The sequence below is a fragment of the Diadema antillarum genome, unplaced genomic scaffold, assembly GCF_040938485.1.
Source record: "Diadema antillarum isolate AM-2024a unplaced genomic scaffold, OU_Dant_1.0 scf00000003, whole genome shotgun sequence".
NCBI classification, from domain to species: Eukaryota; Metazoa; Echinodermata; class Echinoidea; order Diadematoida; family Diadematidae; genus Diadema; species Diadema antillarum.
Genome location: NW_027270892.1, coordinates 2,723,287 through 2,741,306, shown reverse-complemented (window position 1 = coordinate 2,741,306; position 18,020 = coordinate 2,723,287). Strand labels below are relative to the sequence as shown.

The window sequence follows — 18,020 nt, the reverse complement described above, 5'->3', positions numbered from 1 at the left end:
AAGATTCCTCACACAAATTGAAAAATGAAAGTACATAAAACGGATAACAGATCAGATTTTCTACACGGCGATACAGTTAAGAGCATGGTATTTGCATCTCATATACCCCAGAGCATTCTCAGCATGAAGATGGTCTATCGTCTGCTGACGGGGATTGGAGGAATTACTGGTGCAGGGAATGTTGGTGTATCTGAGTCTTTTTTTTTTTTCTTCTTTTTGCGTGTGCATGTGTAGATTACCTACAGTATATTATGAATGTGGTGAAAATAGTGTGTATGGTATGTGTGTGTGTGTGTGTGTGTGTGTGTGTGTGTGTGTGTGTGTGTGTGTGTGGTTTGCATGCTATAGGAATGTCGTCAAGAAAGTGTGTATATGGTATTTTTATAAATGTGTGTGTGTGTGTGTGTGTGTGTGTGTGTGTGAGTGTGTGTGTGTATGTCCCACCTGTCAGGGATGTCGTGAATTCTCTATCTCAATACACCTTTTGCTGTGAACATCGTTGCCTCTCTTATACGTTTACGCGAACACTCGTATTGCCCATGACCTCCCAAAGCTTGGTAGGTTGATGAGGAGGCGTGTTCAAACGGAGTGAGTTGCATTATGCAAACAAATCGAGCAAAACGGGATCAGGTGTCTATTTTAGATGAAAATAAAGGAGCCGATACTGTCAGTATCATATGACGGTGTCGATTGCTTTTCCTCAGCTTGTATTCCTTCTTTAACAGGTGCATCCAATCGGTATGCCGTTCTGTCTGTCATCCGATTTTGGCCGAAAAAAGAAATGTGATGAGTCCTGTTATCTATCATCATTGGTACATGTATGATACATACTCCTCGGGTCTATGGACTGGATGATGACATTTTACGATTTGACTTTGACCCTTGATCCTGACCAAGCTTGACCTCCATCGTACTACTAATGATATGTACATTTACCCATACCACCCATTGCTTGAATTTTGGTGCCGAATGTAACTTCAAGTTTGTGCGAACAGTGAAATTTTAGATTCGACCAAATTTGTTGTACTTTTTTTCTTGCCCTATATCATAACTCCCCTCCCAGTAAGCCATTATGTCGTGCATCATCAAAGCGGGAAGTTTCAATACATGTCGCAAATTGTTGCATTGACAGTGGACTATCTGTATCAAAATTACAGGACAACTTAGGCCACTGACATAAATCAATAATAATAATAATGTCTTATTTGCCCAGGGTAGCCTCTTCAGTGTTGCCACTGCTCTACCAGAGGGCCCTGCTATTGTCATTACCCTAGCGTTACCAGGTAGCCATTTACACACTTGGGTCGAGAAGGACATAGCGGATAAAAACATCTTGTCTAAGGACGTAAGCACTGAGCGGGATTCGAACTCGGGTCCTCCGAATGGGAGTCGGGAGTCTTATCCAATATGCCACAAAAAAGTAAAAATGTATTCGGTATATTCCATTTCAATTTGTAAAGGACCGTCTATGCATAGCACTTCAAAAACGTCCTCACATTTCACCTTCGAACCAATTACGCCATGGGTCGGTTTAGGTTGAGGTTTTCAGGTTTCTCAACTATCCTCTAGTCGTGGTTTAGGATCGGTTTGCGAATATTGACCAAAGGCACGCTCCGAAGTTTGCATCGCGGGTCATCGAGGAGTAAAGGTCCACGTCAAAATGTACGCAGCACGCAGAAAGAAGCGTGTTGATTTGTACATGTGACAGCGGTCCAGCTCAAATCTCAGCATCAAAATCAGCACAAACATAGCATGGGTGTCTGCATGTGAACATTGCACGGATTTCAGTTTTAGCTTGATCTGTAACCCCTGGTCATTGTTCGGTTGCCCTCAAAATAATGTGATCATGACGCATTGTGATTCGTCCTTTTGGGAACAAATTTTAAGAAATGAAAACGAAAAACATAATCGGAGGGATAATATTCGTCTGCTTAACAATGTGGAAACAGAAACCCTGGGATAACCAAGAATTCCACATGCCTTGACTTATGACAATTGATTAATTCAATGAAACTTCTCATGTCACCATCGCCCGAAAACAACACACGAGAGAAAAGGAGTTGATTGAACTAGTGGTGACCCCCCCCCCCAAAAAAAAAAAAAAAGAAGAAGAAGAAGAAGAAGAAGAAGAAGAAGAAGAAGAAGAAAACACGGACCTAATTCCTCCGGCGCCAACACAGCTATAAAAGGTTACATAAATTCCTTTTCCAAAGTCCTCTTAATATCTACGGTTTTACAATGCTGTGGTCGCGAAGCTTGGATGAAACCATTTTAATACGTGGATCATAATTGAATAAAACAATTCTCTTCTAAAATCTTAATCGGGTTGAAAACGTCTTCACGCCATCAATGTGCATAAGGGTTAGATTATGGACTCTTGGTAAAAGTGGCATTATGTGTATATGATATTCAAACGTTTCATTGTATTTGCATTTTGTTGCAGATGAAATAAATTGAACTTGAACTTGAACTTTAAAAGAATCTAAAGTCAGTTTTAACGAAACGGCAAAGGGAGTTTGAATAATCATTCTCTGCGAAGAGTGTTCGAAATACGAAAGTGCATTAAATCACGTGACAGCTTATCAAATGACATTCCTGCTATACGAAGTTACCTGCATAGTCTGAAAGTCCAATTTTGGTGTCCTGTAAGTTGGAATAGAGAAAAAGGTCAATGTGAATGCACTTATGAAGACATCCAAGCCTTTTCTGTAAGCAAGTCAACGCTAAGCAACATTTGCATTATATGGAAACGCCCTTTTTACATTGTGTGTTCGGAGGGGGTGGGGTGCGTGGATTTCGCAGCACTCACTGCGTCATGCGTACTCGTAACTCGTGATCGATTGAGCGTTTACGTATTCAGCGAGGGGGAAGTGAAAAATATGAAATTAATTTACTTCGTTATTCTATCGAATTATTCCGCGCAGAATGGAAAAAGTTCATCAAATGTGAAGTTTAATATTGTTACTGAATTCACCCGCGGAGGACGGGAGGAGAGGGAACGGTAATTTGATTGCCGCTCCCCAGCTTCTGTTTAAGCCATCATTCGTCTCGTTAGGGGGACCTTGTTTAATGATTTAGAACAGTTTGAGTAATATACCAGCCCCATTAGATGCGACATTGGAGCGCGGTTGGTGGCGCTAAATTAGGGTGATAGGGCGCGCGTCTGTGCAAAGTGCGCGGAAATGACGTCTGCTCCGTAAGAGCGCCTTATACCTCTCTTCCCGATAATATCACCTGAAGATTACCTTGCCATTTCCTCCGGTACCAATGTCGCTCTTGGTCATTGTACTGCTAATCAAGGTCAGTCGTTAAAATCAAAATAAAAGTTTAGATACCTTCGCATTGAGCTTTACCCCTTTCTTATATTTCTTCCTTTTTTACCACCAAAAAAAAAGTGGCAGGGGAGTGGAGTCGGTTCCCTTTTAAAAGCCACATCATTCATCAAGGCAAACTTTGATATTTGCATAATGTCGATACGACTGATTAAGATAAAAGCTCTCAATTCAAACCTAACTTTTGGAAAGGACGGTGTACCTATGGATAGGTAACTATTCGTTGAGTATCGTGACCTTGCGCACGGACAGTCTGCATTCAGTGCCGAGTATATCACTTCACCATAATACCGCTGTCGGTTTTAACGACCTTGATGTTAACGTCGTTTTCTCTCTTTTTGAAAAAAAAAAATATTCAGAAAGGTTAGCAAATGCCAAACAATTGAGGCCTCCGAAACGGTTATTACCTGTGGGTGAAGTCCACGCAAATCTGATTACGATGATGCCACTTAGAGACGATATTTCCATAATTTTACCCTACAGTATACTTGCCACGCATATCACGGTCCTTTCAAAGCACCTAAAATCTGTGTATGTGAGTGTATGTGAATGTGAGCACACACGTGCACGTGAAAACATAAGCAGTGGCAAAGAACAGTCGGAAAGCATACAGTATCTTTTTCCCTAGTCTGTTCAAATTTTAGTCATTTTTATTAGAGTTCTTTTTTTCAGGAACAAAGCGTAAACTTCAGAGAAGGTGATCATATCTCCACTTAAGAATATTCTACACGATTATATTTGCTTCTAAAGATTTTGACAAATTATCAAAATTGTCATGTATGTCCTCATATAGACGTCAAAAAATACAATGTATTTGGCGAGATTTCTTATAAATCCTCTCTAAAGGGAAGTTTTAAATTAGAGATCGTCATCGTTCCATGCCTCTCGATATATTATAGGCTTCCAAATAGTGATAGAGAAATATGAGACTCGTAAAATCCTAATAGAAACATATAAGACTCGTTAAAGATGACGTCCCCTTCTGGGAAATGTGTTCCAGACACTATGGGGGTAGAAATTAATAAGAAAATCAGACAAACATCGGATATTGATACTCCAACGGACAAAATGTCATAGTTTGTTCGAAGAGCACAACATGAGTGTATTGTTACTCTCAGGGATGGATATGTTGTGGTATCGATCAGTAATATGAAACTTTATCTCTTGCAAGCGCTTTTAAAATGATCATTTACGCAACGTATTCTCATTTTCAATTTTGACTTCTTCGCATTCCCCTTCTGCTGGCAATAGATGAGGGTCTACTTCATCAATAGGCAGGGTTATCGTGTTACTACATCAAAGTTTGCAATTTCTCGTCAAAAAAAGAAGAAGAAATACCAAAAAGTAAGATAGCAGATGCAGCAAGACAATTTTTGTTTCATTCCAAACATGCACTTGCACACACAAAAATACACCGCACAAAATGTTTGTCATTTTCGAACTCTTGAAGCTTTAAAGGGATTGTATAGGGATTGAGACCTAACTTCAGATTTCTGACATATTTTTTGGTGAGATAATAAGAAACTTTTTATAAGATGCAAAAGAGCAGGTAATTTTAAGAGGAATTCAGCGTTTATTTGATGAAAATTGGTTTTGAAATGGCTAAGATATCAAAAAAAAGTGCGATCCTAATAAAAGATGGGACCCGCCTTTTATTAGATTGCTTTGTTTTACTTTGTTTTTGGGTGCCTCAGCCATACCAAAACCGATTTTCATCAAATAAATTTTGAATTCCTCTTAGAATGGTATCCTCTCTACTATATCGTACAAGTGGTTTCCTGGTATCTCGAAAAAAGTTAAAAGCCAAATTCTCATCTCCACCAATACTATATTGTCCCTGTAATCACACTATTCAGCGCAGATACATACATACACGAGACAAAAACAAAAACGCATATATAATATGCACACACATGTTAGTATTTTTTTTCTCTCACAGAATGCCGAGCCCGAAAAATCACTCTATTCCCTACACGAACTTTGGCGTTGGCTCTGGGATTGGCTCCACGAGCGTGGCAGTAAAGGTCCGCTAACCTTTCGTGTTCCGTACGATATCTGTACTGTGGTATTGGGACATTGTCATTGCAGGAGATATCCTAAGGCATTACAGCACCAATACTTCCAACGTGTATTGTGGAAATCTTTCCTTCTCTCTCTCTCTCTCTTTAAGTGTCAACAATTAATTGCACTCAGATGTGATTTAATTTGGTGTTAATCCTGGACAGAAAATTAATGACAAGGCATTATAAATATTGTTGTAGCCACTTAAGTGGCATTATTTACTATTTGCAAATGAAACAAAAACCCAGCTTTAATGCTTCAAAATACTTCAAAATGTGAGTCAGGGAGGGAAAACAAAAAAATCTAAACATGTTAATCAGTATTTTCGAAATTAACTATAGTTAAATATACAAAATGTGAACAAACAATTTAGTTTACGTTTAGTTTTGTGATACAACTGACCAACACATATGTATCAAATATGATAACTCGAGCATTTTCAAATCAATCCTCCAAATGGTTAAAAATACCTTTAAGACTAATTCTTATTGAAAGTTCATATCGCGTAAATGTACGACTAAAAAGGAATCCACGCAATTCGAGACAAACAGTGATGCAAAACCGGTGGTGATCTATCACTTGGTCTACTCCCACTTCGTCTAATAGCCATTTAGTGTCAACCCACGTGGTCTAATCATGTTTCGTCTACAACCAATTCGTCTAATGACCATTTAATCCAATTGCCACTTAGCCTCATTACCAGTTCGTCTACGCCCAGATGGGCTATACCCATTTCGTCTAATATCCACAATTTATTAGACAAAGTGGAAAAAATCCAAGGGTACAAAATTGGAATTAGACCATCTGGTCATTAGAAGAAATGATAATTAGCCAAACTGGGCATCAGACCAAGTGAAGATCGGACCAAATGCGCTTTAGACGAATTTGATAGTAGACCAAATGAGTTTAGCCATAGTGGTTTTAGACGAACTGGGAAGTAGACCATCTAATAGTAGACCAAGTGGAAATAAACCAAACCGGTCATGCATAAGCACGGAATGTTCTTTGAGACATGTAAAAAATATAAACAAAACGCACCCCAATGCTACCCAGAAACACTGTTGTACCAGAAATATATACCTGCCTGAGGACATTTTCGGCATCGTGTGTAGGCCCACAGTTTATGTATCTTTCTTCATGTGTGTTTTGTTCTTATGAACTACATGTTGGTCCCACACTACGGTATTGTTTTCTTATGTGCTATAATCAAATTGCACGGCAAGTCATGCCTCATTTTCTATCTGTGACACCTGATTATGATAATAGACTTTGTTCACGATCCGGAAACAATCTTCACTCGATCGATTCTCTTTACGAGCGCGTCGTACTGTGACATCATAATCCAGCTACGTTAAATCGCTTTTCAGCAGAGAGCTCACCCGTTGAAGTGATAAGCACTCATACACGTACTGGAGGCATGCCTAGGAACAGCTATATATTGTCAGTTCCGAGGGTTGTCTCTAATTCTGGCTCTTGACCTGTCATACCTTTACCCTCCTGTTTTCGAATTTCGAATTTCGCGAGTTTGGTTGCTATTCGCGAATGTAATAACACGCGAAAATATTAACTCTGATCCTCGATAGCGAAGTTAGCCACTCGCTTATAATGCTGGGAAGTTCTGATTCGCGAGAAATTAGCAGAGTTTATGGCGTATACATAATAAGCAGCTAGTAAGGATCGAAATGTCTACTCGTGACGGCGAGCGACAGGGCACACATTTACCAACCCGTCATCGTGATACATTGGAGTGGCAATTTCAAATGCCATTTGCAATCAATGCGATTAAAAATGGTCAAAATGACATTATTCGTATGACTTCAACGGTGACACGATATTTGCTCCTGCGATAATTGCTCGATCCGGTCTTATTTTCTCCAAGGACTTAGGGTTAGGGTTGTACTAGCGAAGGTCTTAGATTTAGTTTGATACGAGGATTAGGATTAGGGTAAGGGTTATGTTTATGTGTAGAATTTATGTTGGTTTAGCGTGCAGATATTTCATGGGATCAATTGCCGCTTCGGGAGCAAATGTCATGGAAACAACTTGAACATGGAAAGTCACTTTTTCCCGACTAAAAGGGAAAGATGGTGTTGTTTTATCAGAGCCATCAGCCTGGGTGGCATTAAAGCAGCCTTCCAGTTGTGGTTGTACATACTGTAACTTAATGCTGGGGCGTCAGGTAGTACATCACCGAATCATTCCTAGTTGATGCCTAACAAACCTATGACTGTGTGTCCACAGCACATGCTATTCAAGGGAACCACCTTACTAAACTACAACATATAATTACAATGATGATGATGATGATAATAATAATGATGATGATAATGATAATAATTATGATGATAGTAGTAGTAATAACGCCATTAGTATTACCATAGCGTTGCGAGATACCCATTTATGCACCTCGGTCGAGAGGGACGTGGGGGTAAAAACATCTTGCCCAAGGACGTAAGCACTGGGCGAGAATCGAACTCGTGTCCTCCACTTTGGAGTCAGAAGTCTTATCCTCTGAACCACAAGCCACCACATCTATACTACTATACTACAAATCGAATGTTACGTTTCCAACACGTCCATTATGTTCAGTGAACGTCAACTAACCAGTTACTTTTGTAGCTAAATGATTGGTCTTGATGCAGAGGGTACGGAGGTGTGGTGGACAATGTCCTCCAGGCGAAGGACTTGAATTTGAATTCTGCCAAGTGCCTACGTCTTAGAACAGGATGTTTGTTTGGGGTTTTGTTTTGGTTTGGTATTTTTATTTACCCACGATGGCTCTTTCCACCAAGGTGAAGAATGTGTACCTGGCAATGCTGGGTTAGTAGTACTTAATTCATTCTCATCTACTTCAAAGACGTCCGTAATTGATCCTCTTCCTGAGGAGCGGTATAGTTTCTGTTGGAAAGTTTCAGGACCTGGTGACATTTCTGACTATGTCTGGGATGTTTATAATGACTCCACAACATCATGCCATATACCGATCTTGATTCGATCCATGCCCCAAGGGGATCAGTACTTCCCGATTGTACACCCACAGTTTTCGTCCTTCGGCATTGCACGGCGCCTACCATTCTCCTAAGGAGTTAATCGGATGGTTAAAACGCGTTTCACAAAATTGTGATTTATGGACGAGTGACCTTTTCATGTTGGTGCTTTACAGCAGAAGGCTGTACGTCACGCGGGATGTCTGCCGGTCGTTATGCGTGACGAGTGAAACAGGTTTTCGCATCATCACCGGAGGATTTCCCCCGTCGCCGGCAATGAATGGATTTGATGAGTTCCTCTCGGTAATGATGTTTCAGCATCCTCTCTCTCTCCGACGTCTTTGACAGGCCCTTCAATGCGTCGTATCTACACTTACATCTTTATCATCCTCTTTGAAGGAACTCTCTTCCATTATCCATCTCCACTGGCAATACAACCCCATCATCCATAGTTCCGATGGGTGTGGAAGATAGAATGATAGGCCGCAAGGACATTGTATGCTGTTATCCTTTCTTTTATACTTCTAATGAGTTGTTACTTTTCTCCATTACTGGGCAAGGTATGAGATAAGGTTAATGAGAGCGACGCGGTAAGACGTACCGCCGGAACCGTTGAAGTTGTATATGCCGCTGATGGATGTGATGCTAACTCAATAGCCAGTATGATAAAAGTTGTTATTAAGCGCGTCACAAGTCAAGGCCTGTCAGGGTATCTAAGACAATAGGACAGTGGAGATTACAGGTGGAAGATGACGGTGAAAGTCTCTTTAATAGGACCATGATGTTTTTCCCTTTGATGAACTGCCAACCTGGGCTAAGCAACTCTCAGGGTGTTCAGACGCCATATCATATATTTCAAATTATATATACATATATATATATATATATATATATATATATATATATATATATATTGAAATATAAGATATATAGTAAAGCCATATAGCTATGCCAAAACAATATAGCGATACGAGATGAATTTATACGCCTGAATGCTGACTAATGAAACGACGTATAACGAAACGACGGTCAGAGTATCGATGCGAACTAGAACTCGATAACGAATCAGCATTTCATCGTGTCCATTATGCGTCTGAACGTATGGCGACCATAGAACGGTATAAGTGGGCGGGGCCGTCGGATATACGGTGCTTCTTTATTAAGTCGTTTCTTTATCGAGTTTTGGTGTAAACTGGCTTGCGTCTGAACAGGGAGTCTATGTATACCCAAATACATGGGGATGAAAAAGTGAGGATTTTGCGTTTCCATTCCTGAAGCACAGTGAATAGTTACGCCTTTTCAACCGCACAATGGCATCACGGGCCCCTCTCATTTTATGCGCTCGAAGATGCAGACCATATCCCCCCCCCCCCAAGAGATCAAATTCTCGTTAAGAACTTCATACCTTTCGATACCACCATTCAGACACGCCGATGTTATGTCAAACGTTTTGATATTCATTCTTCGTTCCAGGCGAGTTTATGATGTTCCCATCGGCTTTGTGTGATACCCACAGGACGGATTCCATTAGGGAGTGAGTTAGTATGAAGCCGATATACCGAACGTGTACCTCTCTCATTCTCTATCTTGTATTCTTTCCTCCCATCATTGAGGGTGTAGGGCGCCAAGACAGATATTTCACTCATTTGGTCTCCAGACAGCGGGGACAAACTCAACCCCACCATGCAGTATATCATACGTCCCTTCTAGACCATAACCTCTCTGGAAGCTCGCTCCCGAAAAAATACAGCACCTTGTTGACTACACATAAATCACTACGAAACATCTGTAAGCCCTGATTTTGACTCCGCAAATCGTGAGCATTCCGATCGCATCGATACCACTTGACCAAGGGCAGAGATGACCTTAATTTTGTTACCCATATTTGTGTATCACGTAACAAGTTTAGAATGTAGCTCCAAAAGTAAATAACAATTAAACATCGCATTATTTCACACACAAGTACACAGTTTTATGTGATTTTATGATCACTAGTTGTATGTGTTTCCTCGCGTGAAGCACTGTTCCTGACTATCAAAGGGTCAATTCCACACCCTGTTCGAGTTATCCTTGGTAAAGAAAGTTTATAGAATCTTTAATTTTCTGTAAACCATTGATAAGAATACAACCACATATACAAATTGGCAAATAACTTTCTTACTGAACTGTACACAAATTTGTTAGAAAATTCCCTTTGTGCATGAACTTGATAAAGAAATTTATTTCATCTGTGGTCTTGCACAACCTAGCACAGGACCTACCCCATCTTAACAAAGCATTTCGAATCAGACAATGTCCGTACAATCTTGTTTTTTTACCCTGCCTATACAGACTGTTGTCTGTACGTTGTAATTTTTGCCAAAGTCTTTAGAATAGCGTCTGTTAAAACGTTATCTCTTGCTCTCTCATGTGTTTCACTTGCCCAAGGAGAGGAGTATTAGCCTGTGTTTGTTGTCTGGACAATGATTATATAAGGCGAAAATGGTCAAGATGATCAATCTCATTTCGTCCCGTGATTCGTGGCTGATTCAGTGTAGGGCGAATCGTGAACGACTATTGAACTAACGCAAGAGGACACACATGCTGCGCGCCCTCGATCTGCTGTGATCAACAGTAACTAGTTGGTTCTGAATAGTTAAACTTCGAATAAAGATGGCGGCGATCATCACGCTATCAAACAACGCCCTCTTGAATGAAGGGTTCGTGTGCCTTCAATCGTATTTTTCTTTTAACAAACCAATCGGAATATTGTGAGGTGATGACATCTTCGCCTCTTCCAGTATGAGCGTATTTGTTGGAAATATGTGAAAATCAAAATCTATACCCTCAGGATGAAACTTTTCCAATTCTGTTTATCTGATTCCAATCAGGTCAAATTGAACACGGAGTAGATTTCAAATTTACACACTTCATCACATATTTCTTCAGTTGGACATGAAGTACATGTATCTGCATGGTAACCTTTGGGGCCATCTATATATATTGCTTCAATGATGTCTATCGCTTGTTTCTGGTTTTACTTTTGTCCGACATTGTTTCCGGGTATGTGCCCGGGTTTTCACATCATTGAGCTGGGACCCCTGATCCAACTCTCAGCTCACCGGGTGTTCGTTGAGTATCTGTAGTATCACAACGCGCCCCGCCGAATCCATGAACCGCCCGTATGAAGTTGGCCAGAATTCTTCGTAGCCCGGACGCAAGATGCAGTGTCCTGCCTTACCGATTAATTGCATGCGTCCCTACGAGGAAAAAGTACTTGGACGTAAAGAAGATGGTAGTATCTTTTTCTTGGAGCTTTCCACCTTCACCACGGGTACCTTTTCTTCCCTTGGAAACCCCTCTAGCAAGTGGAGTTACGTTAATATCTACATCTGAAGAATTTATCTTGGAAGAGCTCTGACTATAGTTCAGATACCGTCCAGACCTCCCGTGTGTGTTGTCGGTTCGGGCAGTGGCTTGTTCCGCCAAGCAGAGGATTCGATGTGGCAGCGGAGAGCCAGGGGAAATTCACCTCCTCGACTGGCAGGTAGCCACAGCTCGGGGTCTTCTGAAGGCCTCTCTTTCGAAGAAAAATCTCCCTGTGGACGACTCAAAGGGCGTCACACCTTGATCACGACATACTCGGTTCCTGCCGTCTTCAACATACCTCGATCGTAAACTTAATTGGATTTTTTCTCTCCCTCCCTCTCTGCTGATTCTTCGCGCCCTCTGGCGTCTCATCCAATCATAGATCCCCAAATATACTTACGCGATGAACGATCGCCAGCTGATTTGGTATCTCCAATTACCGCCCGTCACAATTAAATCGCGCTTTTTCCTCTTCACGCGGAACATGCCCCTTACTTTTCACTTTCAAGTCTCTTAGCTATGCATGCAATTACCCGAGTGGACCCCGTACAGATGTGATGGAGAAAAAAACACCCTGAGAATAACTCTCTGGACGTTCGACGTACCCCCATAGGGGCCGAGGAAATACTCCTACAGATTGCCGTAGGGCTGGTCAACAACCTGTGGACGGTATGTCCCGCCATTTGTAAATGACTGCGTGTGACTCTGTGCATTAGGAGCTTGCAGAGAAATATCGTCTTTCCATTCTACGCTTTTATCTACTGTAGATTCGTTGAGTGACTTTTACATTTGTGATGGACTTGACAGTGCTTGAGTGTCCGAATAGAACTCCCCCTTTTTTTGGGGGGGGGGCACTTCGTTACTACAAAAAAAAATTCATTCTTTTACAATTTCCTTATTCTGACCAAATCTCAAGAATGATATCTCCTTGGGAATAGCGAAAAGTAGGGAGCATGCAAAAATTTGTGTGCACATACACGCTTGCTTCCATACAGTCATACATACATACATACATACATACACATACATACATACATACATATATAATAACATACATACAGCCAGCAATTTACCATTCAATTATGCTTAACAAAGAAATGTTTATATCTCGTTTGAGAATGAAGCATTTGAAGTCATGGAATAGTGGCAACGAGATCAGTTTAGAAAGCATTCCTGGTGAAAGCTTTGTCTTCAGATTTTCCTTAGTTGACAAACGTTGCTGTCATGATGAACAATGACATCTTTGTTCAGTTAAGAAAGTGAGGTACCGTCTTTGAAAAATCTTGTACTGAAAGCTTAGACCTTTCGACTTTTTTATTGACTATGGCTTGAAACAGCCATACATGTCTCGTCTTGTGCGTTGGAAACTGTAGCTATTTACAATAAAAAAGGACATTATCATTGATCACATTGTTTGCAGGAGTCGGCGCATTATCAAATAAAAATCTCGTTACAATTGTTGCTATATACATTTTCATTTCATGACCAAATTAAACCGTAAATCACCTTAATCAAGTATTGGTCTTCACAGATCCTGGTGTTACATCTTCCCAAGGGTCGAGAATATCACAAGATTCTTAAAAACAGTTATTTTGTCATTCCGTCGCACCGAATCTGCATTCTTGTACACTTCTGCCATGTCTGTCGAGATATTACGATCGTGATTCGTTGACAGATACGCGAGTGCTCATTTGTTTGTCTGTGCGTGTGTGTGTATGTTTACAATGATTTAACATGGTGAGGCAATAACTGAATGTATATTTCCTCCTCATCTCATTTTTTCGTTTATTTATCTGTTTGTTGGTTCCCCCTCCAACCTCCATCCCCCCACCTCAAACAGACGGCCCAAGAATACCGGGACATCTTATATCGAGTTACTGGTGTTGACTTTGCGAGGGAAACCAAGCCCGGTCCGTTTGCCTACGATGCAATCTGGGCGGCCGCCCTGGCCATGAATGGCACGATCGAAACCATCAAGCCGCTCACCCTCGAAAACTTCACGTACGGAATCATCGGTCAAAATATGACGAACCTGTTTCGAGAACAACTGGATTCGATGCAATTCCTGGGCGTATCGGTAAGTTCTGGCAATACCCTTTCTACACCCCTGCCTCATCTCAAAGTTGCAGTGACATTGTGTAGAAACGTGTTACGGACGGTACTGAAAGAGTATTTATAAGTTTCTTACAGTTTCATATGATACAAGTCTTCCAAGCGTATCAGAATCAAAATCACTTAAAAACAAAAACATGTAGTAGACCAAGTACATGTCATGGTTGTTTTCCCATAAAGTCTTTTTTTTTCTTTTCCATTACAGCTCTTCTTTATTTCATTTTCTTTTTCAACGCAACATCAAAACACAATATGGGGAATGTGTGCACACTACTGTCTTGACAACATGACGCAAAGATTAGATTAAATTTCACTCGACTCATCATGGCATTGTAACCAATTTATAGTTTACCGAGAAAAAACGGCGGAACCCCCCCCCCCCCCCCCACAAAAAAAAAAAATATGATGATTGTTAATATCGATCCCAGGAAGTAAATTCTATTAACTACAAAATATGATATCGGAAGTGAGACGAGAGGGAAAACCGCTACAAGACAAAACCAACACTCATAAGAGTGGAAACGATGTAAACAAAACTGTTGTCTCTTCAATCAAGATGTTTTAAAACGTTAAGATGGGTCTTTTTGTACACAACTAGAAAGATTTTTTTTATGCCTCCGCCACGAAGTTGTGCCGGAGGCATTATGTTTTCGGGTTGTCCGTCCGTCCGTCCTTCCGTCCGTAATGAATTTTGTGGACAAGGTAACTATCAAAACCTGTTGAGGTATCCTAATGAAACTTGGCATGTATGTGAATTAGGGGATGAAGTTGTGCCTATCAACTTTTGGGTGCACATGCTCAAGGTAAAAGGTCAAAAGGTCAAGGTCAAATACATAGAATTTCACTATTTCCACCATATCTATGCAATGCCTGAAGATATTTTCTTGAAACCTAGTGTATACATGTATTACCCAATTAAGATTCTCTGGTGAAAGTTTGGGTCATGAGGTCAAAGGTCAAAAGGTCAAGTAAAAATATTAAAACTTCTTTTTTTTCTCCGTACCTTGGAAAATTGTTCAAGGTATCTTCATGGAACATAGTATATGCATGTACTGACTGGCAGTGATTATCTATAGAATGTAGGGGTCATGGGGTCAAAGGTCAGGGGTCAAAGGTTAAGTGCAACACTTCAAAATTTTACTATTTCCCTCATGTTTATGCAATGCCAGCAGGATTAATTTTTTTTTACACTTGGTATATGCATGTGTAACCGAAAAGAAATTCTCTGGAAAGTTTGTTTGTGTTTTTTTTTTGCCTCAAAGGTCAAAAGGTCAAAGATCAAGTGAAAGTGCTGAACTAACTTTTTCCTCCATATCTCGGAAGTGGCTCAAGTTATCTTGAAACTTACTACATATCTATGCATGTTCTACCTGAAAGTGATTATCTTATGAATTTCAGGGTCAAAGGCCAGATGAAAATGGTGACAATTTACTACTCAATACAGAAATTACACTTTTTCTCCATACTGGTTCCTTGAAAATTACTCAATGCATAAATGTATGAATGGGTCAAAGTCAAGTTAAAGTCCTTAAATCCCCAAATACATGCTCTCCTATTCATCCAATTAAACTTAGGTCAAGGAAGGTGAACATTCAACACATTTGTGACAAACTTGTCATTTCAGTATTTTGCCAATTTTGTGAAAATGTAATCACACATTGTCCACATGTACTATCTAGACCTATTAGGAGAATCATGCATTATGGCGGAGGCATACCAGTCGCCATAGCGACATTTCTAGTTTATTCCTTTTTTAAGTAAAATTTCCTCTACAACCGTGTATTTCTTTCATCGTTTTATTCTTGTGTAGTCTAGACAGGAAGGAAGTTTCTAATTGTCTGGGTTATAGAATTACTATAACCGTCTTTGCCAAACAGTGGAGGACTGCTCAAAGTGGGCGGTGAGTTAGCTCAGTCGGAAGCGCGTCTGCCTCACGATCCAAAGGACCCCGTTTCGATTCCCTGGTCCCACTGAGCAAATGTTGTGTGTAATCATACCGTCTCCTCTGGTAAGAGGCAAAACACTCTGTCCCTCGAACATGATATAAAATGGAGGTCGCGTGTGAGAGAGAGTTACAACTCATGCACGTAAAATATCCCGCTTCACTTATTCATCGCAAAGAGCAGGGTGTTTAACCCGATGAAGTGGTCCCGCCTCACTGGACCCCATGGAAGACCAGCTATTGCAGCTGAATATGGGCTATCCAGCCATTTTCTCAGATGGAAATGAAACAAAGAAATAAGCAAAGTCCATGGGAATTTCAGCATCTTGTCGGTGACGGGGGCATTAAATTGTCTCGTCTCATGGAAAACTTTACAGCCACTGCTCTGAAGAAGTAAGACTAAAGCATCAAGACATCAAGCAATTAGCTTTAAACACACACACACACATACATGTATATTAACATACATATATATCTGTCTATCTCTTTCGTAAATCTTGAAATCACGTCGTAAAGTTTGTCGTGACATTGAATGAAGTGAAGCCTGATATTCGTCTACTGCCTGTCATAATTCTGTATTGTGTGCAGTAGCCATGTTTTATTGCTGAATGCTGGGGCAGCGGTGATGTTTTCGTTGGAGACACTTTATAGGGCTTCGAAAGATGCCGTAGTGACATTAATGCCAAATGCTTTAAATATGGAAGTAAATCATGTTACTCTGATCAGGGGTTTGGCAGAAACGAAAGTACTTTCTTCCTAGTAAGAAGTATGGTTATATGAGGTAACTTGTTTTTGGGGGGTGAGGGGGGTCAGGATGAGATCCACGTCATTACACACCTTTTTAATTTATTTCCATTCACAAGGTGGATAGCCTTTTCTGTAAACGACTTATCTAACCCATGTTTTCATGGCACAGTTATGACCGTCTGTGCGTATTCACTAATAGCATGTGCGATGTTACACGTCGCTGTGGCCCTCTGTTTAAATGACTTTACTTTGGATGTGAGGGGGGTATAACTTTCGTAAACGCTATTCATCGCCTATCAATTTGTATCCATAATTGTCTGTGTCTGTATATAACGTATCCCATAATTATTATTTTATACAACAACGTAAAATACAAGTCTTCATATAACTGACTCCGCCGCGTTACCGACTTTATACTATGTACCATTCAGTCCAGCATAAGTTGTGTGGTTGTTTCTGTAGTATACTTATAGATAGCGTAAAGTTCGGTTGCGGCGATCCATCAAATAAAGGGATGAAATAATGATCGCTGAATTCTCAAAAAGAAAAGTATTCATATCGGATGCAAGTTTCCCCGAACTCAGTGGGATGAGAATCACGTAAACTGTTCAGACAAGTAAACTAATTCATGAGTCGTCTGGGAGTGATTACGCTGACACTACGTATAGCAATGCATTCAAATTGATATTTCCTTACATTTTTTTTTTCGGAAATGATTAAACAATGATTAATGTGGCTGTGGCGTTACAAGTGAGAGCATATTTCGTGGAAATTGAAACTGACAGTTGATTAGGAATGAGCGATGTGTTGTGTTTGATTGTGTGAATGTACTGTGTGCATGCATTTTTCTTACATTTTGGAGGCAGATTAATGATTATATCATCTTACTCTCGAAACCTTGCAAAGATGAAGAGGTAATTGAAAGTCGCACGCATTCTAGTACCGGTAGTTCCAGAGTAAAGAATTCCAACCAAACAATTGCACGAACAATGTTCTGTAAAAGCTTCGATGCATTGTACCAAAATGAAATTCTTGACCTAGTCACTTCGCTGCCCAGGAATCTGAAACGGAAGTGATTATGAACATTGACAGTAACACGACGTTTAGAATCATTCTGTTCGAAATATGACATATTGCGTGGCTGGCTTAAAATGAATACGAATGTTTGACTATAACATTATTATGATTGCATAAATTAAATATAAACGTTGGAAAAAAGCCATGTGATGGCGGTAAGTAACACTGTGTATCGTGTTCCGTATAAAGCTGGCTAGGAGTTATGTGAGTTAGAATATAGATGATGGCGCTAACGAAATCAGTCATGTTGGCCTTATCAAATTGTAGTACACCGCAACACGATTAGTATTATACAATTGAGTATATGAATATAAGAACGACCCAAGTCCAATTTTTGGCCAAATTCAGTTTGACATGGGAAATTGTAGCTTATGCATGGACTCATCTTGTGTGTAAATGATAAATCCTAATTAC

At 40.3% G+C, this 18,020-nt stretch overlaps 1 protein-coding gene across 1 annotated transcript in view; it reads left to right on the top strand.

The window, feature by feature from the left end:
• The window catches only part of LOC139739671 (gamma-aminobutyric acid type B receptor subunit 2-like), an 87,030-nt gene that overhangs the window by 30,060 nt on the left and 38,950 nt on the right, over positions 1-18,020 (top strand). The window contains exon 6 of the mRNA XM_071650317.1: positions 13,569-13,805. Coding sequence (XP_071506418.1) covers positions 13,569-13,805 — 237 coding nt within the window. The remainder of the gene's footprint in view (positions 1-13,568; positions 13,806-18,020) is intronic.